General features: G+C 47.7%; 1 protein-coding gene across 1 annotated transcript in view; it reads right to left on the bottom strand.

The window, feature by feature from the left end:
- ERICH6B (glutamate rich 6B) overlaps window positions 1-24580 on the bottom strand; it is a 63489-nt gene that overhangs the window by 13519 nt on the left and 25390 nt on the right. The window contains exons 4-10 of the mRNA XM_047723516.1: window positions 23996-24044; window positions 20887-21065; window positions 15386-15463; window positions 14405-14443; window positions 10788-10879; window positions 7053-7189; window positions 4625-4686 (exon numbers count right to left, since the gene is read on the bottom strand). Coding sequence (XP_047579472.1) covers window positions 4625-4686; window positions 7053-7189; window positions 10788-10879; window positions 14405-14443; window positions 15386-15463; window positions 20887-21065; window positions 23996-24044 — 636 coding nt within the window. The remainder of the gene's footprint in view (window positions 1-4624; window positions 4687-7052; window positions 7190-10787; window positions 10880-14404; window positions 14444-15385; window positions 15464-20886; window positions 21066-23995; window positions 24045-24580) is intronic.

The following is a 24580-nucleotide window of genomic DNA, read 5'->3' as shown; positions in this document are numbered from 1 at the left end:
CTGGGATCGAGTCCCGCATCGGGCTCCTTGCTCGTCGGGGAACCTGCTTCTCCCTCTGCCTCTGCCTGCCATTCTGTCTGCCTGTGCTCGCTCTCCCTCGCTCTCTCTGACAAATAAATAAATAAAATCTTTAAAAAAAAATAGGCCAAAGTGGGGCATCATTAAAAAAAAAAGGAAACATACTCTAAACATGCTATTTTACCTTAAAACCTAAATGTATATTAGCACGCCATTTTGAAATGAGGGCAAGGTCTTTCCATTGTGGGTGGATCTGATGATGGGCTCTGCAGTCATTTTTGCTCAAAGCGCGTTCATAATTTATTATCTATAATTTTCAGTTTTGGTAGTTTCTAAATAGTCTGAATGCAGAATCATGGACTTTTAAAAGTTCTAGCTATTCCTCAATCTTTTTTTTTTTTTTTTGTTAAATCTTCATGCTTAGAAATTTCTGAACTTTTTTTTTTAAAGGATTTTATCTACTTATTTTGACAGAGAGAGATCACAAGTAGGCAGAGAGGCAGGCAGAGAGAGAGGGGGAAGCAGGCTCCCTGCTGAGCAGAGAGCCCAATGTGGGGCTTGATCCCGGGACCCTGAGATCATGACCTGAGCCGAAGGCAGAGGCTTTAACCCACTGAGCCACCCAGGTACCCCTTTTTCTCAATCTTTAATGTATGTTTTGTCCACATCTAATTTAAAGCAGGTTTTTAAAAAAGCTATTTTCCTATTGAGTTTTTTTTTAAGCATTCAGCTTTTTTTTCACAGCATAAAGTTTCCTTTTATCATCATTTCTGTCCATTTTGATAACCATTGAATTTTGGAACTAAATGAGGAGGGCCGCTGAGGAACAACCCCGCTCCCAGTGACTGTCCACAGGCATCAGACAAACAGCCAGAACTGAGGGACCAGAGCGGCCCGGTTCCCTTGGCAGCAAACTGGGCCAGGGGTAGTGGGGGGGTTGTGTCAGTTAAGAGAGCTTCCTTGTCCCACCACTGGGGTCAGCACTGTTGGAGGAGGTCAATGGGAGCACGTGATCATTGGTTGACCTCTGACGTAGAGCCAGGCAATCAGAAACTCTTCACCTGCTCCCCATCCTTGGAATGTGCCTTCTGCCCGCCAGCCCTTCCCACAGCCAGAGCCATTTTCAAGGCTTTTCAAGGCCTTGAGAGAGCTGCGTGGAGTTGAGACCTGGGACTGAACCCAGTGCAGGCTTCTAGGTCAACTTACAAGATCCTGGCAGGCGGGTGTGGACATCTACTTGTCTCTCGGCTGCCCAAGATGAGCCTCAGAAGTAAGTTCTCTTGCTTATTGAGACGGCCACCGACCAGTCTGGAGAGGGCTTTCTTGAATCTCTCCTTGGCCTCCAGTTTCTAATTTCACCCAGAGCCCTGCCAAGGTGTCCCCCAGGGGCCAGGAGAGCTCCCAGGAGGGGACCCAAGGAGGCCTGGAGGCTGAGGAGACAGCCAGGGAAGTAAGCTTCTGACAGGTGAGGGGAGTTCACAGTATAAGCACGGTGCCGTGGAAGGCCACAGTGGGACAGTTAGAGGTGACCGGTGACTTTAGGGAGTCAGGGCATTCCCTTGATCACTCATTTAGTAAAGATCTGTGTACCTGGGGCCCAGAACTCTCCTCGGTATTGGGGATTGCTGTAGTCCCTGCTTTCCATTCTAGTAGAGGAGGTTGATGCTAAACAAGTGAGCGGATACAGCTTAACATGCCAAATGGCTGGGAGCACTTTGAAGAAAAGTCAGGCGGGGTGAGAAGGGTGGAAAATGATTGTGTGTGTGTGTGTGTGTGTGTGTACACACGCATGTAGGTGTATGCGCACTGGGTTATAAAGGGTAGCCATTGGAAACTATTTCTGAGAAGGTGACAGTTAAGCAGAAACCTGAATAAAGTGAGGGAGCAAGCCACAGGGATATTGAAGCCAAGAGTGCTCTAGACAGAGGAACAGCAAGTACAAAGGCCCTGTGGCAGGGGATGCCTGGCCCATTCCATGAAGAACAAAAAAACCAATATGTCTGGAGAGGAAGAACTGAGGGCTTTCTAAGCCATATGAGGAAGGTGGGCATTTTCCTGGAGGCAATGGAGGGCCAATGAGGAGTTTTAAAAAGATTATTCAGAAAACAGTGCAAAGGAAGGACTGAGAGAGGAGAAGAAGGGAATCAGGGAGACTAGGAGAGCTCCTTCCCGGGAGAGATGAAGGTTCTTGAGGTAGAGTCAGTGAGAATGGGGAGGGGTTGCTGGGGGATGGGAGGAGAATCTAGAACCATGGCATGTCTGAGGAACTAAAGTGCCCACCAAGTAGAGCTCAGAGAGGCAGAAACAGGGGTGTCAGGGCAGGGTCATTTGGAGACCTGTGTAGGAAGTTTGGAAGCAGGTCTCAGTCTCCCTGTGAGGAGCACCTTCCTGTTCTAGTACCTGCTTACAAATGATAATGATTTGTCAGAGGGGAAAAGCGACATGAGCCCAGCTGTGGTTCCTGAGTGTCCATTATAAATTAATAGAAAGCATTTCAGAAAAAGGTGAAGGTAAAAAAAGACATTTATATGTTCATTTTGTTTCCCTGTCAGAATGCTAAAATCATGGACACTCTGGTCTGAGCTGTACTCCAGCTCTGCCATGATGAGGGCGAGGCTTTAGACCACCCTTCCGAGCCTCGGTTCCCTTAAAATAGGATGATGCTTTCCATAGAGACCTATGGAGTTGCTGTGAATATTGCCTGCTGGGCGCCAGCCGCCCGGGGAGTGTCCATAGATCTGTGGACTTCACGCAGGTAGCTTTGAATTTTGACAGTTCATGAATCAGGCTGTGTAGTACTCTCCCACCTCTTTTCCCAGACGAGATGGTTCTGAACAAGAAAGGCTACGTAATTTGAGAGGCCCCATGCAAAATGAAAATGCAGGGGTCTTTGTTCTAAAATTATTAAGAATTTCAAGACAGCGACAGCAGCGGACATTAAACCAAGCACAGGGCCTTTCTAAGTATGGGGCCCCAAGGGACTGATCACAGGTCCCACACCCATGCACCCAGCCTGGGCTCAGAAATCGGTGTGTGCAGAGACTTGGAGCTGTGTGCCTACAATAGGAAGGGTCTGCCTACTGGAAGTAAATGAGTTTATATCTCAAAGAGGCTGGGAGGTTTCTTTGGGACTGGTTATAAGAAGAGCGCGAAGGGGTTGCCTTTTATTTATTTGAAATGTGCTCTTTTTGTTTGTCTAAAAAGCTCAAACCTTCTAGGCTTCAGCTGTCCAGAGGAGCAGGGAGTGGGCAGGAGTGGTGGTGAGGCACTATGGGAATCTGGCCGTATCAAATCTCATTTGCTAGTTGGAAGTCCTACCTGGCCATGTGACAGTGGAGTATCCTGGTAGGCCTTAATTCCCCACAGGAACAGACAAACAAAATCATGCATGCCTACACCATCAAACAAAACACTTATTGAGTGCCTACTGTGTGCTTTGCTTGAAGGTGCCAAGGGATGAAAGACACAGTTGTCTACAGCCCAGAGGGAACAGAGCTATGAGCAGTAGACAAGTATAGCATTGGAAGTGGAAGAGATTTTTGTTGTGTTTGGCAGCTGAGCATCTGAACCACCCTCCTTGTTTTCACCCCACTGTGTGAGTCTTGGTGAAAGGCAGGGGCTTCTTACTATGGAAATTGAAGGTAGCCATTCTTCTCCTTGCCTCCTAACCCCAGTGAGGACATGAGAGCTAGGCTTAGAAGGCCCCCACTTTTTCTTCTCCAGACACACTGGCCTTTTTGTTGTTCATTGAATATGCCAAGGGGATGAGCCCCAGGTTTGGCCTGAGAGGTCTTGGGCAGAATGTGGCTTGTGCCCACACAATGGCTGGATGATCTCAGGTTAAGTCTCCTCCTCGCCTCCCTGAGCCTTAGCTGCTTTATCCTGCTTCACGTGGTTAGGAAGATTATTCGAATCATATGGAATATGTGAGAGAACCTAGTCCACAGCAGTTACTCCTGAAGAGTGAGGTCAGGGGCATAAATTGGTGTTGGGGGACGGGAACATGGTCTTGGGAAGGAATCTGAGGCCCAGTGAGAAACTGGTTATGACTGGTTAGCTATGTCTGCCATGGGTATTCTTACCATTTCTACGTTAGTTGTATCTAGTCATCTGAAAGGTAAGTGGTGGCTTTGAGTTTCTGAATGAAGTAGGCTCACAGCTTAGGCTCTTGGCCCAAGTTTCCACAATGAGACTTAAAGACATTGACAACCTCCATGATTGGCAAATCTTAACAGCTGGACATAGATGCATTCAGTATCTGATCTAGGTAGCCCCTCAAATCTAGGTTAAATCCTTTCCTATGGGCTGCATAGGCTCTTCTTCCCACTCTAGTACTTAACCCTTGCATATGTGAATGCCCCTGCTTTCTTATCTATCCTCATCCATGCCCCGCAACCCACCCCAAAAAGGATAAGCTAGCCCCAGACTGTGTCCATCTTGCTTGATGTTTTATCCCTGGCAGCTAGGACCTTGCAAACCCAGTAGGTGCTCAAGCTAGGCAAGGAGCATTTCTGTCTCCTTTAGGATACATGGCAGAAGGTGAGCGGCAGCCAGATTCCCACAGGAGAGCTGATCACAGGATGGAAAATGGGAGAGCGGTCCTTACTTTCACGTTTCTTCATAATCCAGAGAATCGTTGTTCTGTATTTTTCAAAATTTTTCTTCAACCTAAAAGGAATGTGAATTACCTTTAAAAGCTGGGACTATCAGGGTCTCTGCTCAGCAGGAAGCCTGCTTCCCTTCCTCTCTCTCTGCCTGCCTCTCTGCCTACTTGGGATCTCTGTCTGTCAAATGAATAAATAAAATCTTAAAAAAAAAAAAAGCTGGGACTAAACTCATGTGTTGTACATGTCATGCTATGCATTGTAGACAATGCTAGAACCTCCCAGGTGTTTTTCATCGCTGAAAAATCGGGCCCCTGGCTCTGCTTTCAGACTCTGTTTTTCTTCCAGTCAGGACTCAGGAATAAAGGGACAGCACATGGTATAGACTCAGTGCTTGCCTCCTGGACTCTAAGCTGACCCCCAAACCATTCAAAATGATTTAACAAGGGTCCTCAGGAGCTGGGACAGGGCTGGGAAGTTGAAATGCAAGGCTGGCTCTATGAGTTAAGCTCACGTAGGTTGGATCTTTCAATGGCTTTTACATATCCCAGGGAAGGTTACATTTGCAAATAGCTGGGAGGAACAGCCCTGCAGAGTCACTCAAGACCCCTTTGCATGGAGTGGAAACATTTCCAATAATCTTATTCAAAATGACTTATCATGAAAGCCACACTGAGATACAGCTCTTCAGAGGGATCAAGCCCTTACCCCCTTCGCGTGTCCATATACAAAGCAAGTCATCTTGGGACTGCAATGGCTGGGACTATTTTATTTCTAAATAAGGGTAGTCTCCAGGATGCTTCCTGGTTCTCAGATCACAGCTCCTTTGAAAGGGAATGTGTTGGAAAGAGTGAGCTTCCCAGGCTTAACTGGATCTGAGAAAGAAGAAGGCTTTTGACAGGACAGATTTTAAGTTCTCAGTTTGGATTCCTCGAGGGGAGAGGAATAATTTAACCTCAGGTAACTCCAGGAAGCAAATGCCTTTTGCTGGGAAGGGCTGAGCTGCTTTCCCTGGCAGGGAGCAGGTTTCCTGTTTGTACTTTGGAAGCAATGGTGGAACTTGAGAATGAGCTCTTCATGGCCCATTTGTATCGAACATTTTTTGTTTTATCTATGAGCACTTTGAGTGGAATTAAAGCAGTTACCTAGCCCGCCATCCTCTGTGAAAGAACAAGGACCGAACTGGGGGTGGGGTAAAGCCTGACGTACAGGCTGAGAGCAGGAGGCCAAAGGTATGCAAGAGTAAACTCCAGTGAGGGGACCCAGCCAGAGGCACCCAAGGCCCTCTGGGAGATGTTGCTCCCTTGGCTCCTCACCTACCTTTCCAAGCTGATGGAATTCTTGCCAGCTAGCTCCTCAACAGCAGAGACTCTGAGATACACACTGCTCTATTGATCAGCACCCAGTAGATCAGCACGTAGTAGGTGCTCAGGAAATACGTGTTGAGTGCAGTAAGATTAGAATGAACCTTGGTTATGGACTTCAATGGGATGGAACAGGTTGGGGAAATGTCACATAGGAGGCAAGATAATTTACATGGAGGTTACTTTGCATTTGTTTTTGTAGCTGTGTAAGGATCTGAAAGCTTGGATGGTCCTTGTGTTTTGCTTCCTAGAGAAGCCTCGGGGGTCTCTGGCTCCAGGAGTCTACTGAACCCAAAGCAGAAGTCTTGGTCTTTGTGGAAGCTTCAACTCCTCAAGGAGGTTATGTGGGGCACCCTGTGTCCCTACAGTCTGTTCCTTGGTACCATTGCCAGAGTCTGCAATAGATGCACAGGAGGCCTGAATGTTCTTCTTGCTTGCTAAGGTTTTTGGTAGTTGAATAAATGAAAATTCAGGTTTCCACGCATCACAGACTGGAAGTACAAACAGAGTTTGGGAGCATTTTGTGACCTGGGACCATGAAAACTAGGAAGACTTGGTGCCAGGAAGTGTGGAATAACCTTGTTTTTCCCCACTCCGGTTGGAGATTCTGGCCATGACTCCCACGTGGGTGCAGCTCATGGCTTTTCTCTCTCCAGGGGGCACAGAAGAGCATTGGCTAACCTATGATGCAGATGCCTTGATCCCCCATTGTCCCCTCTCTTACAAGGCCAGGTCTCTGAGCCTTGCTCCCTAGACTTCTGTATAAACTCATGGCCCCTCTAAGACTTTTCTAACCCCGGATTTCCATCCCCTGTCACTGCCAACCTTTGATACTATCCCGAACCTTCCACACTTATAAATTTCCTTGTTCTTGGCTTTTGGCAGTCAGATCATTCTGTTCCCCTGCCTGCTGAACTTGCCCTTGCTCTTGCACCTGCTCTTTGACTCAGGGGACCCGCCTGGCCCTGCTCTTTTCTCTATGCTGGCCCAATTTAGACTTTCCCTGCTGCTACTGCCAGCCTGCCTGAACCCACTGACCCATAGCTTGATCCCTCCTGTCACTTACAGAATTCCCAGTTTCCTTCTGGTTTCACTCTCCAGAAGTCCGGTCAGGGGGACGTCAATATCCTCTTCCTGTTCTTTGCGAGCCGCCATTTCTTTGAGCATGGTCCTAAACACTGCCTGATAGGAGGTGCTGTGACGCTACAGAAAGGACAGAATGAAAGACCCAGAAAAGGGGAATTAGCTTACCAGTGAAGCCCTTTTCTGACTCCCAAAGGCGACATGTGAGATTTCAACATGCTACTAGAAAAACGCAAACAGTGGGAACAGTAGAATGGCTGGCAAGATTTGTTTTAAAGAATATTTCCATTATCCTCAGACTCCACACTCCCCAATTCACTCAAGATTGATTTGTTTTTCAACACAGCATGCCAAGAAATCTTTTCAGAGCATAAAACTACCCTTTTTCCGAATGTGGAGCTGGATATAGAACATAAAAACACCTCCACGATTTAACAGTGTAACAGGCTCTCTGAGTTGCAGGAAAGGCCTGGTAGGAACAGTTGCTTCCCTATGAAGGATGGCAGTCTCAGGAAGGCGGGGTAGGATCTAGCATGTTATAGAAGTGGACAATTCTGCCAAAGCAATGACCTTGCCAGCTGCCTTTTGATTTTGTAAATTGGAGCATCTGTCCCAAGTCTGTGAAGCTAATGACCATGACTGACTCATAGGTGAGTCCTCACTGGAGTCTCTTTTCTGGATCCCTTTGGACAGAGGGGAAATCCAACTTGCTGTTGAAGAAAACCAGGGCGCTTTCATGTTGCCCTGCTTGCCTACAGGCTGAGGCTTTATGGTGGTTGGTCAACACTTGATCATGTATAGCAGACCATTAACTTATCAGCCTCCTGTCAGAAGCGGAAGCCAGACAGAGCCAAAGTTGCGTGTGGGCTGGGATAAAGATAAGAAAGTAGCCTGTGGTTGACCAGATTTTCTAGGTTTGGGGAAAAGCTGAGGTGCCTCCGGTCTGGCTTGCCCAATTCCCAGCCTCTGCTTGTGCCTCTCCCATTGCTGGTGTTAATTAAATTAGCAGGCTATTCCACAGAGGTGGCTCAAATGTAGCAGGGCCTAGGTGAGCAAACCAAAATCTTAGCCTACAGATGTCTCAAAGTTATGAATCAAAACCTAAGGGCAACTAATTCCAAGCAGCCAATTAGGTCTTAAGTGATGGCCAATCATAAACGTCCTTGCTCCGCTTCTGCCTCTTCTTGATAAACGCTTCTCCCCTCCAGCTCCTCCCAGTGGAGCACTCCTAACCACTTCCAGTTTGGGGATGCACAGTTCCGATCAATATATGCTCAATAAAAATGTTTTATATGCCTCAGTTTATCTTTTAACACTGGAGTCAGTGCTTCAGAGCTGGGCGAGGTTAAGGCCCAGGGTGCCAGTATGTCTGCCCCTAAACTCCTCATGGTTGACAACTCAGCCCGTGGGATGGAAAGACTTCCTGTTTGCCTAGACCAGCGATCTCTCACCATCCCCTTCGGATTCAAAATTTGAAAATATGATGAGAAAATATGATGCCAACCATGGTCCAGCAGGCAACAAACCCATTGGATGGGCCTCGTTGAAGTTTTCGTCCCATCTAGGCGTTGCCACCCCATTCAATTTAACCAGCACACGTGGCATCTTAGAGGTTTACCCCATTTGCGTCCCCTGCCTGTAGAGTAGAACTGTTCTCCTCATCATGGTAGGTGTATCGAGTACCCCAGTGATGAGTTCTCCAGGCCCAGAGACTCCTCCAGGGGGAATCTCTGGTTCTTACAACAAAAAGCATTTTCATAACAAGGTTTGTGACACATGGGCATGTCATAGAACTAAAACAAGCATGTATAGTGAACTAAAAAGAGCAAAGGTGCTGAACTGTCAGAATAACCCAAAGTATAGGTTGATAGCATCTATCCAAAGAGAAGGACTTCAGCTCCCTCTCTTTAGTTTGTACCTCCGTGGTTTCTGGTATTCCTCCAAAAGGGGCCTCAAAAGGCCACGCAAACAAGTTGTTGAGCTTCAGGGACCATGCGGCATTTATTCCAATCTTTCTGTCCTGCTCTGGGCCCACTTGTCCACATCTGCCACCTATGATGTTTCTCGAAGTACTGCTTTCCAAGCTGGACAGCTGCCTATCGTAAGAACGCCAGCATCTGGGCAGGGGCTGTGTAGCCCAGCGGTCACTGAGCCCTCCCAGGGCACCATGTACAAGCACACAGGCCATTGTCTCCCCTCTGCCTGGGACTGCAGCTCCGGCCACCACAGCGAACCTCTGCTGACAGGCACGCTGACAGGTTCTGAATAATTTAAGTTTCTAATTAAAACAATTCCTTGAGATTTCAGCTCTTGCTGAACAACCTTTCGAAAATGCCTGAGCTTACTTTCCTATCTTAGTAAATCCAGTGAGGTGAACTTGAGTTCCAGAAATTGTTTTTTCTCCCTTTAATGTGGTTTTCCAGTATTTGAAAAGCAATTCTTACTAATATGAGGTATACAGAAGCAGCTGTGGACAACAAGAAATTTAGGGCTAAATACAAACTGAGACCAGAAATTTTCCTAATTAAAAAAAAAAAAAAAACAAAAAACCCAAATACTTGCCTTTTCTTTTTCTATTGTAAATTTAGAAAAATAGATCTTCTCAATTTTGAGTTCCATGGACCCAAGATTTTACTCTTGTGATTGTAGTTAATACTGAGAAATTTTCTCAGAGAAACTTTCCTAAGAAAGTTCCTTAGCCATGATGGAAAGGATGCATATTAATGTTTCTGTCTGCATCAACATGCATTGTAAGTCTTAGAAGTAAGTTGACACAGGAGGTTAGAGCCACCAGGCTGTACCAGGAGATAAAATATTCATGCAGGCAAGACCGTGTAGCATGCTGTAGACATAAGGCTTATTTAAATTATTATGACTTCCCATCTCCCGTCTGGTTATGGGCTCCAGCTGGGGAAAGGACGTCCCTTGACGCTCGGGGATGGTTCTGCACCCCTCTGCAGGTGGTAGCGGCAGGTGACAGATCTGGGGAGGGTCATCTGCTGCTAGTTGCTGGGGTGTCCATTTGGGTGGCAGCGGCTGTTGTCTCCAGCGTCTGTCTTGCCAGGGTGCCCCATTCCTGGCTCTTTGGTCAGAGATAGCAGGTGTTCCTTGGGGCTTTTGCTGTCTGTGCCTGTTGGGGTTTCCAAGTTGCTATCTTGCAGCACTTCATTGCCGGGGAGAGGTGAAGCAGAACGAAAACCCAGGGAACTCACTGCCATGTCATCCCTTGGGTCCTGCGGTTCCTAGCCAGTCTGACTTCTGTTCACTTTCCAGAAGCTTCCTCTGTTTGTTTTATAGTTAATGTCGCAGGGTTTTAAGCTGTGCTAAGTGGGAAAAGTACATCTATTGCCTCTTTCTGGAATTGAACTTCATTTTTACTGAGGGTTTCTACAAAGACGAATTTGCCTTGATAGCTAGATAAATTAAATGTTTTGTTTTGTGCTTTGCCACCTTCAGATGTGATCTGGACAAACACACAGGAGTGTGTTTCTGTTATCAGCGGGGCTCTGGAAGTAGGGCTGTGGAATGCTCCATTTGGTTTTCCTCTGACCCACTTTGATATAATATGTGTCATTTAAACTTACTTCTGTTTTAAGAAAAGCTCTCTTGGGCTGTGCTAATAACAGAGAGAAGCTAGGAATCCCTGTGCTCTTGGGACAGCTCCCACTGGGCCTCAGGCCACCCTGCCCCATTTGGAGGATGGTGGTCTTTGACTTACCTTCTCACCTGGGGCCTCAGCTTCCAATGAGTCAACGGGCTCATTTAATAAATCATTCAAAAAGTTCTCTTTAGTAACAAAATCCAAGACTTCTGATTTTGGAAGGCACAGCAGAAAGAAAGGCATTTGGAAAAAGAATCACAACAGGAAACAGACAAAAAACCAAAAGGAAACAGAGTTATGGCATTTATCCTTGCCTGTTTAAATAAAAATGCATGCATTATTGTTAGGACTTGAAGTAAATTGACCAAATAACCCAAAATTTAATGGGGGGGGGGGCGGTTATTAGTAAAATAGGAACAAAAGGGTCAGTTTCTGTGGCTGACTTTAGAAAGCGTGTGTTCCCGATGGACGGCAAAAGTTCACCTGAGGAAGTAACATTTGAGTGGGTCCTGAATGAAGGAAAGCGATGAGCAAGGAGGCAGATAGCTGTAAGAGGCAGAGTATTCCTGGAGAGGAGGGAGTGTGGAGAGTAGCAGGAGTGGAAATGGGATGAGGTATAGGGCCATCTGTAGTGTGGCAAAACCCCACCTTATACCTGCAGAGGACCCTGCAGACTATGGGAAGGATTTTAGTTTTATTATGGAAGAGGTCTATTCTGAGTGTGATTTTCTCTTGGAAATCCTGAGAAATTTTCCTATCTCTTGCCAGTTTTGTAAAAAATTGCCCATTTCTACACTTGCATATGGGTTCATAATTGTGAATTAAAGCATATGAGATATATTCTCAACCCAGTGAGCTCATGAAGAGCCCTCCAGAGAGTAAATGCTTTGTTCTCAAGGTCAGCTACAGCCTGCTGTCTCTGGGCCAGGAGAGGGGCTTTGAGCCTCCAGTGTTGATGGGGTGAAAATTGAATCAAGGAATTGATAATTACAACTTGGACCCCATCTCCTGCTCCTGGGAAGGTGTGGCTCCTGAGGTGGGAGCTCGAGGACTGGCTCTCATGCAGTAATGGGATCCCTGGGGAAATTTCATCTTTAGGATGACAGCAGCCCTTTCAAGCTGGCCTGTCCAGAGAGCCTTGAAAATCCACCAGGCTGGTGCAGGGCGGATGTATTCTTTCTGATTTTGTGTGTCCATGACACCTTTGGAGGTGGAGAAGAGACATTCTTCAGGATCCCTCTACACGTGAACTTTGCATTTGTCCCCAGTTTTGGTTCAGTAATAAAAACTCTGTTGGGATAGAGAACGCCACTCGGCTAGATCTGCCTGCAGCCCCCCTACCCCAGCTTCGGTATGTCTCTGACAGAAACCTGACACGTCTGTGATAGACCCTGTGTGGGGAGAACCATTCCGGCAATTCCTTCTGTTATTTCTCGCATGCACACTGGGGTCCTCCGAGCTGGCGAGGCACTGGGGCCCTTTCAGCTAGATTCCAAGAACACCGTGCGTCCCCGGACTGCTTGCCCTGGAAATAGCGGAGAAGAGTTTGGAAAAGACATCCGGGAAAACCTGACAAGAATCCATGGGAATTCCGGTGAGCTCTGAGGAGGAAGCTCCTTTTGGGTATCACCGGGGAGGAGAGGGGAAGGAACTGGGAGAACGGGTCTGGACAGGCTGAGGGGCAGCACCTCCCATGTGAGATTTTTTCGAGTTAGTGCCTGCTCTCGATTGGGAGCAAGAGTCTGGCTCTGGATCTAGTAGCTCAGCAGCCCCCCATCATTTGTGATTGCCTGTTTTAATAGGCTTTATTAAATAATACATAGTTAATTGGAGGGAACTCAGACTAGGTGTTTTTCAAGGGAAGAAGGTGACCCGGCAGTCCTGGATACTGAAGAGCACTGTTGAGAAGTGTTTGATTCGACATCATAATTAACCTTATTAACATCAGTGGGCACTGTCTACATGTCAAGACAAGCACAGTAAATATGCAGTAATTGTCATAACTGGGGCTGAACGAAAAGGAAAAGCTTTCTGCCTAATTAATTTTTCCTTTGGTGATTTCTCTCAACCTCTCCCTTTGTTCTAGTGAGATCATTATCTTCCCATGAAGTGACTCTACAGGTAGGGGAAGTGACAGGCCCTTGAGTGGTGTCCCCCAGCCCCTTAGCACTCTGGGCCCCTCATCTGTGTCATGGGAACAGTCAGGCTCGTCTTCAGGGTGGTGCACCAGAGCACTACCGTAGGTAAACACCAGGCGTCCCCCATTCCCTCATGTACGGTGTGTCTTCTCTGCATCTGATCAAGAACAAATCTTAAATTTTTATCCATCCAATACAGTGCCTCTCTTCTAATGGGTCTTCCTGGCAGAACCGTAGTTCCCGAATTTGGGAGAGGTGTTTGAGCAGTGTGTGTCAGCCCTGTGGGGCAGATAAGGGCGGGGAGAGGGAGTATTGGACTGGCCTCAGGGCCAGCTCTGAAGAACGAGCCACCCAGCGCTGTTGACAAATAGGCACACAGTGGCGACAGTCTGATTCACCTCCTCCGCCTTTCCTGTAGTAAATTCCTTTTTAGCCTCTACAGGTGGGTGGAGGGTTTGGCTGCTCTGGTGCTTGTTATGGGCACAGATCTATTAAGCTGTTCTCAAATCTTACTACTCAAAGTGTGGTTCATGGTTCAGCAACAGTAGCAGCTGCTGCTGGGAGCTTGTGAGAAATGCAGACCTACTGAGTTAGAATCTGCATTTCAACAAGATCCCCAGGTGGTCATTCTTTTTTTTTTTTTTTTTTTAAGATTTTATTTGTTTGAAAGAGAGAGAGCACAAGCAGAGCGAGCTGCAGGCAGGGGGAGAAGCAGAGAACCCAATGTGGGATTCGATCCCAGGACCCTGGGCTCATGACCTGAGCCAAAGGCAGACGCTCAACTCACTGAGCCACCCAAGTGTCCCCCTAGGTGATCATTCTATACATTAAAGTTTGAGCAGCATGGCTCTAAACTCTCCCTGGGAATGGGATAAGATGAAGAAATTATCTTGATCAGTTCCCGTCTGGGGGTGGGATGCATTATCTAGAATCTGAGAGCTCATTTATTAAGCCACCTGTGTGTGTGAGACTTGATCCTCCCCTCGGCTCCCACCATGCTGAAAGACAAGAGATTGTAGTCCCTAAGTTGTCTTCTAATATGATGGGCCTGGTTTATTGTGGGGCTTTTGGTTTATGGAATGATAGGTGTAAGATGGGATTTTGCCACCATAAGGATTCTCTCTTTTCTTTTCATAGGATTCAGTTAGGCCCTCCTTAATAAAGAATTAAAAGTCTCTAAAGTGCCATTTTTAGGGGTGCCAATTTATTCGTTTCCAAGGTGCCATTGGATAAGTCTGTTTGGAGGGGCCCTTGCATCCCAGTCAAGCCCTGTTGCCTAGACCTTAGGTAGCCCAGACCTTCTTCAAATGTGGGGCTCCCTAGACCAGAGCTCTTGAATATAGAGATGGATTTCTGTCCCAGGTCATTTCGTCTTGTTCCAGAGACCCTCTCTCTTTCTTATCCTATCCCTCTTCTTCAGGAAAGGACAGCGAAGCGCATCCAAGTTCAGAGGCTACATGCCCAGCATGTCCCTAATTCCTCTCTAGGACTCAGTGCAAGCTGGACCAGCAAGAGACCCACCCACGTGGGGCACTATCCCCAGCCCAGGAACTCTGCAGGGAACAGGGATCTTTGGATATTATATTGGGTGCTTACCATTTTCTTCCCTCTGAGACACGTCAGGGATAACATACACTGAAAAATAATAAGAGCAATTATTAATAGGATATGGTATGGTGAAATTATGGGGACTTTTAAGAGTTTATTTATTTGTCAGAGAGAAAGAGCACAAGTGGCGGGGGCGGAGGGCTGGGTGAGGGGCAGAGGGAGAGGGAGAGGGAGAAACAGGTTCCCTGCTGAGCAGGGAGCTCGATGTGGGACTCAATCCCAGGACCCTGGGGTTCATGACCGGAGCAGAAGGTAGACGCTCAACTGACTGAGCTACCCAGGCGCCCCTTATCTGAACCTTTTGGTGCCCAAGGGAATCAATTTAAAAAGGACATCCTAAATAGTGGGGAGACAAGGTGGAGATCATGTGTTTTGGAATAAGTAGCTTCCATAATCTTCAGCAGTCTGAGGCTTGTTGTTTAACACTCAACAAATATTGATTTCCCTCCCTTTGTTCATATTTCATCTTGCGCATTAGAATGTAAGTTCTGAGTACAACATAGGACTCTGTATGTTCTGCTCTGCTCACTACAAGCATGGCTACCCTCTGTCAGAGGGTATGATGGTTTTGTCCATCTTATGTCCTGCCCCATCTGCAGTAGGTGTACAATAAATGTCAGTAGGTATACAGTAAGTATACCTTGGAATAAATTGAGTATGAGTAACCTATTATCTTTCCTTCTATAATTCCAGTGATGAATAATGTTTCCTCCTTCTTCAAAATTCAATTTTAATTCACATTTGAGAGCCCTTTGACCCTTTGGCTCAGTTTCTTCCCTGAGCCCTAAGCCCTGGAAATAATACCTTAACCACAGGCCTTAGTTAAGATGGCTTTAGTCTAAAATGGTCAAAAGGAGGTCTCTCTCTGGCTGGGAGCAGGCTGATTCCGTTTTGCTTACCTTCTCGTGGGTAGATCGGCAACTTTCACAAGTCATTTAAAATCATCATCAAATTATAAAATGTAAATACCTTCTGAACTGGACTTTAAAGAGGGGAATGTGGTTATTGACATTTCTTGTCCAGTTTTCATTTTTGGTTTTACAGGTGCTGTTAGAAGACAGAAGAAGGAGACCACTTAGCGATTTTAACCTCCCCTTTTCCAGGGGGTTCATAGCAGACCTTTTGGACCTGAGGGTCTTCCTTGGTGCCCAAGGCTGATCCACAGAGGCGAGGAGCGCCTTGGAGGTCACCGAGGCCAAGTACTGGGTGGGTCCCCTGGCTCTCCTCTTTAGTTTTGTTAACTTACTGGAATTTTGTAGTCCCTGTACCTTTCTGCACCTCCCCCCACCTCCCCCTCTCCCTAAATGCATGTGTGCACACACCCTAGGGACACCAGTCTTCAGAGCAGATAGTGGCAGACCAGTGGTGAAAAGGCAGAGGCAAACCGTGCCATCCTCTCCTGGGGGCGGTGGGATTCAAGCCCGGCCTGAGGTGCCTGGATGAGAATTCTCCCACGCACGAGCTGTGTCATGGCCTGCTGGTTCCTCAGCTGGGGCTGAGCCCCATGCAGACAAGGAACTCTCTGGCTTTTAAGAAGATTCATCCCACTGTGGCAGTAGGAACCATTTCCTTTTCTTAATATATTTCCCTGAAGGTGGTGGTCTTAGTCTAACCATTCAGGACACACGTGGAAAGTCAGGTCTCATTTTCATGTGGCAGATTGTCAGCTAGGTGAAGGCAGTCCTACCTCAGAGCCATGGGTCTTCCAGGCTTACCATCCCCCCACCCCCAACAGTGCCTGACTTAGTCTCTAGGTCTGCCTCCTGCCACTCTCTCCCCTGAGCCCGCTCCCAACTCTCTGGAGCACAGCAGCCCCCACACTGACAGGTGTCCTGGGGCAGGCCCTCCAGTGCAGGCTAAAGCATGGATAGACCTATGAATTGTATCTGCTTACTTTAGCTTTTCTGGCACTCAGCTCAGTGATGCCACTGAGCTGTTGAGCTTGTGGATGGGTAAAGTATCTACAACAAACAGGGCTTCCCTACCCTGTTCTTTTCTATCTTATTATTTGTGCGGGCCCAAGAACAGGATCTAATAGAGGTTGGCCTTGTCTTGTATCTAGTTAGTTCCTGTTCAGTGTTTCCGCCTGTCAAGATCTTCTAGGATCTGATGACATTATTCCCATCAACCAACAGCTTCAGGTCACCTGAAAACATAAATACTTCTTCCTACATCTGTGTCCAGGTCTATGAAAAAATGTTGTGCCGGACAGAGCCCTGGGTCTTCCCACTGGAAACAGCGTTGACTCTGATCTTTCAGCAGCGTCTCTGGGTGGGTACTCAACAGTTATCCTTCTAGCATCTTCCACAAGCATCCACCTAATATTTCCCTATCTTGTCCACAGCAGCATCAGGAAGGCTTTGAAAATGAAACCCATTGTGGAATTTGGGTCTACTGGGTTATCACTGTTTCCTTATCTACGAACTTTGTCCAAAAAAGTGACCTAAAGCCAGTATGACTTGATTTGTTCTTATTGATCTTACACTGGTTTCTTGTGGCCCTTCTGCTCTCAATATTTGCCCCGAATTGGCCCCAGACTAATTTCCCAATTCCCCAGAAACCATAAACGTGGTTAAGCTTCTCTTGCTCTCTGGATACTCTGGTGGGTATTTTATCCAAGGCAGGACACAGCAGTTAACCATTCCCTTCTATCTTCTCATCAGTCTTTGGTTTTGGCTATTTCTTACCTAATTCAGTTGCACCCATTTTAGTCTGGAGATCATTTTCCTTCACAGTAAAGTCAAAATTAAATAGCAACCGGAGAACCTGATTTTCTCTGAATCATTCCTCTGCACTTTAAGATTTTATTTATTTATTTAGAGAGCATGCATAAGCAGGGGGAGGGGCAGAAGGAGACGGAGAGAGAGAATCCCAAGCTGACTCCTGGCTGAGCACGGAGTCTGCCTTGGGACCCCATCTTACAGCCCTGAGATCATGACCTGAACCAAAATCAAGAGTTGGATGCTTAACGGACTGAGTCACCCAGGTGCTCCTCTCCTGGCACTATTCTTAAGGTTTGAGCCATTTTCCTACCTTTATCACAGGTAACTTTATCATTTTTTTCTTAACCTCTGTGTGTGATCTTTTAAAATCCGAGTCCATGGCAGGAAACTGCACAAACGTCATTTTGCACTGTTGGGAGTCCTCCAACACTCTCCTCCATCTGGACAGGTGACTTGAAGCAAACTGTGCCCCCGACAGCACTTCCTCCGTCTATCCTCACCAAATTTCTAGACATGTAGTGTCTCTTTATGGGTGTATTTCTTTTTTTTTTTTTAATTTTTATTTTTTTAAAAGATTTTATTTATTTGTCAGAGAGAGAGGGAGAGAGAGCGAGCACAGGCAGACAGAATGGCAGGCAGAGGCAGAGGGAGAAGCAGGCTCCCCGCCGAGCAAGGAGCCCGATGTGGGACTCGATCCCAGGATACTGGGATCATGACCTGAGCCGAAGGCAGCTGCTTAACCAACTGAGCCACCCAGGTGTCCCTATGGGTGTATTTCTATACGCAGCCCTCTTCCCAACCAGACTTGGGAGGAAGATACGCCCTCTCATCCCCATGCCTGATCTCGAATCTGATGAGGGTACAACAACAATTTCGCAAGTATTTAATAAATATTTATAGGCACTTACTATGTGCCCGGCACTGAGTCTTGAGGATTTTTACAGCCATGGGTAGAATGCTCTGTGTTAGAACTTCTGTAGTTCTTTATGACCCTGTTCTGTGCCTGGATAGGTAGACCCCTGAGGCCATAAATAGTCTTTCTGGTCCTCCTTCAGAAGACTTCCTTACGCAGGTCACAAGGCATTTCTGGTGCCTTTAGCATTCCTTCCGTATCAGAGCTGCCTCTCTGTGTAGTAATAGGTTTCAAGGATTTATCTGGGTGTTTTCCCTCTAGATTCAGTTCAAAGTCTTATTGGTTGAGAAGGACCCTGCCATGTAAAATGCTGTTTCTGGCCCCCTGGGGTTGAACAATCCCATAATTTACAAATGCTTTAAAAATAAGACACCAAGCGCCTGCGCCTGGGTGGCTCAGTGGGTTAAAGCCTCTGCCTTCGGCTCGGGTCGTGGTCCCGGGGCCCTGGGATCGAGGCCTGCGTCGGGCTCTCTGCTCAGCAGGGAGCCTGCTTCCTCCTCTCTTTCTGACTGCCTCTCTGCCCACTTGTGATCTCTCTCTCTGTCAAATAAATAAATAAAATCTTAAAAAAAAAAAAAAAAGACGCCAAGGACCCATGAAATTCATCCTACACTTGAGGTTCTCTGGTTCTCCAACGTTCCTGTGCCTAGGAGTCCTCTGGGGATGGTATTAAGCATGCAGACAGGAGCCCTGGTAAGGCTGGAAATCTGCATCCTTACAGGCAATGAGGGTGCACGGCAATATCTATGCCTACTCTCATCGCTGCTATTCTCACGGGCCCTCAACCACCCACAGCCAGCGTCTTGGATTGCTTTTGCCTTGATTGTCTGTGTTTCTCCACCAAGTGGATGGGTTGCTTCTGCCCTGGCCTGAAAGCAGATTCCTTTTTGCATCTCTCCTGCTGGGAAATCTTCAGGGTCCTGTATTCCAGCTGCAAAAGGACTGGCTTTCCTCCATCCCCACCCCCCTTCGTATCGCTTTCCCCACGTCCCCTTCGTCTCTCGCCTCCGGATGTGGTTTTGAGACCTTCTACCTTCCCGGAGCTCCATCCTTCCTGGGTTTTTCTCTTACAACTCTTTAACACTCAGATGGAAGTATCTTTGTCATCAGTTTGCCCCATTCTGTTGCCCAGACACAATCATGTATATGTCAGAGGCAAGGTTTGCCCGACTATTACCAATGCCCTCCAAAGGACAGACTGCAAACCAAATGTAGAAAGGGAAAGAAAAACCTCCATGAGTTTTAGAGAATTGCTTGTTTTTCCTTGTGTTTCAATCTCTTCTCTACCCACCATCCCCTCACATAACTGCAGGACCCTGGGGTGTGACGGTGGCTCAGAGGCTCTGACAGAGCACACCTTCGGTCCAGACCACCCCTGTTGCGATATTTGATCAGTAGGCATTTTCTGCGGATGGCTAGACTTTTACTAAGCACTAACCATGTGTTGGCTCCAAGGAACTCAGGCCTAGAAAGACACTTAGCTGCAAAACATGCCCCTCCAGACCAAATATGCAGAGTGCTTAAAACCCCAGTGAGCTTCAGACATGACCTGCTTTGGAAATTAAGCTTAGGGACCAGAAGGATCGTGAACAAACAGGTCAAATGAAACTGACCGCTGGAGGCTGCCTCTCTGGAGGTGGGCCCACAGGGGGATAAATGGGCTCTGGGGCCCCCCATTCCCTCACTCCAGCCTTCTTCTCTCTATCCCCTCCCCTCCCACATCCTTTCAAGCTTAACACCAGCACTTTACAGGCTATTACCCGCTAAATGACTTTAGAATCCTGCTTATGAATATTTAGATAAATGCTCGGATTTTTCCCAGCTGTTATGCTTATTGACTTTGAAATGGTTCCAGTTCTCAGGGCCCCACCGGAACGCACATGCTGACAAAAGTCCCACATGAACTGATTTTGCCTGTAAAGTCCTTCTCCTGGGCTGCCCATGCAGCTGAGCTCTGGGCTTGTGTGGGCCTGCCCTCTGCCTTTCCACCCTCCCTCATTGGGTTTCTGGCACCTAATTCCATGGAACCACATTCGAGCTACAAAATAGAGCAGGCACGGGTGTGGGCAGGGAAGTGAGTTGGTGGGGGGGACTCTAATTTACCGCTGCCGTGACTACAGCTGTGAAATGAATCCGTGAACCCGTGATGGATCAATCTTACAAAGGCAGGATTTAAATTACTAATAATGGTAAGCAATGCTGCTCCATCTTGCATCCCAGGATCTGAGGGTGAGGGGACTTTGGGCTTAATTGGGGAGAGGACTAAGATTCTCAATGCAATCTTGCCACACTCTCTCTTGAGTGCCTCCCAGTTGTGGCTCCAAAAGTTCAAACTACAGATGGTTTTGGCCTGTTCGGAATCGGGGCCGGCTTTGACTGCCTGCTGAGACACAGTCCCGCTTGCCACTATCCACATGACCATCTGGATACAGCCCATCACCCCAAGGAACCCGTCTGTAATCTGGAAAGGTAATGGCCTGTGTCCCTGAGGGAAATGGGGCCCATGTTCCCATAGAGCAGGAACAAGAAGACTAATGAAAAGAGAAGGAAAGACTGGAAAAGGTATTTGTTTCAGCCCTTTGCTGATGTTTCCCTGAGGGGTGCTCTGGGGTGGAGGAAGGGGGGAGCAGGGCTAGGAGAGGAGCTTAACTTCTTACCCAAGAAACCACTTCGAATGGCACAGGAAGTCGTTGTATAGCATTAACATGAGAAGCAATAGACAAGCTGTGATATTTCACACCCATGGAATGCATCCCCCCCCCCCCCCCCCCCCCCCCCCGCTCCGGCCCGCCATGTGATGGCCGGCAGGGTGTAGTTCCCCATCCCCCACTTACTTTCATAGATCCATTTTGTCTGCGTGCTCTGGTCTTGCCAGGCCAGAAGTTCTCTGTCTTGCTGCATGTACGAGGTAGAAGGCCTTGTGTCATCATACGGAATCTCATAGGGAAGTTCAGAGATGGAAGGTGGGACAGAGAAGAGCATGGTCTCCTCGTAAGGGTTGGTTGCTGAGCTCCTGTCAGAGGTGAGCACACGGGTAGCTCAACTTCCAGGCAGGGACCAGGTTAGGCACTGGGGCTATGGGCTGCGGGGACGGTGGGGTGGCTACTCTCCAGCTCCTGCAGACTCTGCCTGCCCCAGATGGTGGATGTCACAGGTGAGAAGGGACTGCAAGTCAGTGATGGTGAATAGGTCCCTGCGCCATTTCGGGCAGCAGAACCCCACATTGCCAACTGCCACTTCGTTTACTGGAAAAGGCTCTCTGGATGCCTTCAAAGGCCAATGGCCCAGGCTTCCATAACTGACAGTCTAATGTTCTAGAACATCCTCCATCCTTTGTGGTGCACGACCCTGCCCATCCCAGTGGCCCTTCCTACCTTACCGCTGCCTCAGGTAGAGTGGGAAAAATACCAGAGTAGAAGCTGCAGCAGCTTAAAATCAAGCACCGAGGTCTGTCCCCTCTAGTCTGCCCACTACAAATACCACCGTTATCGAGAAAAGTTTCCACAGGGCCTGATGACAGAGTATTGGCTCTGAGGCAGACGCCCTGCCATCTGGTAGCTTAAGATCCAAAGGGACGACCCCAACACATAGATCCGCACTGTGTTCTTCTTCAGGAATTTCTGGCTTTTAGCTGGGGGCAAAAACCTGTCATTTAAAGGGATGAGAGCAGTCTTTGGGGTGTTTCAGCCCTGAAGTCCTCTCATGTAAACTGGCTGAAATGGCAGAGACAAGGGTAAGGGAAAATGCCTGCCATATAAATGGGCACTGACTATGTTTGGTAGAAAAAACACAGACTTTGGTGTCAAGTGACACCAGCTGAAATCTTGGCTCCTGCACTGTAGAGGAGTAACTTTGGGTAACTGTTGAACGTTTCTGCATCTTTTTGATAGTCATACCTCCCTTACAGGTCCCTGCCAGGGAGGACAAAGTGAGAGCAGGCAAGTGCATTCTTGGCTTCTGCTGTTCTTACTGGTGAGGGGAGCAGTGCAGTGGCCCTTCGGAGATGGGTCTGTTCCCTGCATGGGTCTCTGGGACCCAAAGAGGTCATGCAAGTCTCCATCAAAGGACTTTGAGAAGTCAGAGCTGCCAAACACACTGAGAGATCACATTTAAGGTAACAGTGGGCCTATCTGGTCATTGCCATCTTCATGCACATTTACTCAGCATCCTCCCCGTCACACCTCCCTTGGGCTGGGACATGGTGGGGTTTTTTGGGGGCACCTATGAAAGCAGGACTGGGGTTCTGGTCTACCTGGGCCAGGTTCCAACTCCCTGCCCCATCTGCAATGGAAGGGTGTGGGATCCTGGGGAGATTGGATGGTTCCAGGCCTGCTTCTTCAGCTGTTTCACAGAGGGGAAGGGGTCTGGTGTGTGCTGGGGGATCTTCTGTGCATGTGTGTGAGAGTGGGAGAGGGGGCCTTCCTGTTGATAAGGGCCCCATGAAATGCTTGACCTGAACCTGTTCCCTTTTCCTGCTCCCTGCCTAACAAACAAATAGGAGTGTACACTTCTTTGCCTAAAGTGGTTTGTAGGTTCAGTCTCTCAGCAACCTGGTGTCAGGAAAATCCAGGGCCTCTCTGATCCCCATGAACTCCTCCGTGACAGGAAAGCCACTCAGCTGGAATGTGGATAAAGGATTGGATGGGTGCCTACGTTTAGAATGAAGCCGACCCGGAATCATGATTCCTGTTCTCTGCCTACTAAGTTTCCATGTGGTGGCTTGCGGGGAGCAGGAAGCAGGAACGGGACTAACAGTGACCCATAGCATGTCTGAACCTCTGCTCTTAGGGAGCCCCACAAGCTAATACTCATCGAGTCCCCACCACAGCCTCATGAGGCTAAAACTCTTCCTGTCCCTGTTTCAGCAATGAAGAACCTGAGGCACAGAGAGTGTATGTGGCTGCCCGATGGCATGCCGCTGGCTGAGATTCAAACCCGAGTGGTCTCGCTCCTGAGCCCCTGTTCTCAGTCACGGATCTTCCCGTGCTCACGGCCTGTTGCTTCCTGTGCTGTGGGTGTCCATGACTGAGGTGAGGGGGCCTCCAGAGAGCCATTGCCTCTTATGTGTTGGCTCAGTGGGGGCAGTGCCATCTGATCCATGTTGCTGAGCCCCCAGGATTGTGAAGCATGGAGCTCAGGGGCTGGTGGAGAGCAGTGATGGGGGTTGGCCTCACCGGGCTGAGGGGTGGCCCACAAGTAGTAGCCTGTCGCTTGCCTATGCAGCAGAGAAGGGATCTCATCCCAGCTTCTCACCATAACCAAACTGGCCTTGTGCTTTCTTCATATCCAGTGCCAACCCGCCTCACCAGTGGATACAAATACTCTGCAGTCACTCTCAGGGGAGGGATTGTAGGGGATGACACACAAGGATGAGGTCTGTGAGTTGGAAGTCTGGGGTACCCCTCACCTTGGTTTCTACAGAGCTGAGCACATAGGAGGCACTGACTCATTTATTCCATAGGTTTGCTAGTGACTGTCTTGCATGCGCCAAACCCTGTATGAGTGCTCACTGAAGGGTGACTGAGACCTTGGGAACATGCCTGAATAAAGAAGATGGCAACTCTCCTTTGGGCATTCATCCCTCTGTTCACTGCGAGCATGGCCACAAGCCCCTTGCTCTCTTTCCCTGGTTGAGACCTTCTGTGCAGACTCAGATAGCTCTTATTCTTTCATCTCTATAGTCCTGGGTGCCCCAGACTTGGATCTTGGGACCTGTCCCTCACCCTGTGAGTAGCTGAGTGGCAGAGGAGACAATGGCAGGAGGTCCTTTCTGTGTGACTCCTGGAGATACCCCAACCTGTATCCCTCCTTCCTCAGGGAGCCTGAACCCTGTACCTCCGCACCACCCACCCCCCTATTCCCATCCTGGGTCTGCAAAGGCTCCTGCAGCATCATCCTCAAGCATGGATTTCCACCTGATTTGTCCCAAAACGAAACCATTACCTTGAGATAAGATGAGGCAGGGTTTGATATGAAGAAGTAATCTTGAATTCTATTGGAAAAAGAACAGAAAGACAGTATTGGGGGAAAAAAGAAAGTATCTTTTTTTTCTAATTAAAAATGTGTTGTTAAGTGCGTGATGCTGGAGTTGGGGTAGAGAGGCCCCAGTTTATAGAATTCCTTTATTTTCACTTTTTATTAGTGTTCTCTCTTAATGGTTTCCCTGAGAAATTACAAGGTTAAGTTTTATAAAGTCAACAAGAACTCAAGAGGTAATTTTCATAAAATCATGGATTTTGGAAATTCAAGTTTCCTTTGTTAATCTTTGGGTTATCACAGAAGCCTTGCTGTGTCATGAGATGAAGGATATCTGTACAGAAGAGGTAACAGAGGTTCAGAGGATCTAAATATTTTTAAATGAGTTTTAATTTAAAAAACTCTGTTTGTGTCATTTAATCATCTATTTGCCTTGAATGATACATCAAGAATTTAATGTACAATTGGGAGAGAATAAGCCATCAATTCTAATAATAGAGCCCAGCCCAGTGGAAGTAGCCAAGAAATGAGAACCACAAATTGAAATTTGGA

Source organism: Lutra lutra, chromosome 3 (genome assembly GCF_902655055.1).
Source record: "Lutra lutra chromosome 3, mLutLut1.2, whole genome shotgun sequence".
Taxonomy (NCBI): domain Eukaryota; kingdom Metazoa; phylum Chordata; class Mammalia; order Carnivora; family Mustelidae; genus Lutra; species Lutra lutra.
Note: the sequence above shows the minus strand (reverse complement) of the source record. Positions and strands in the feature narration are given on the sequence as shown.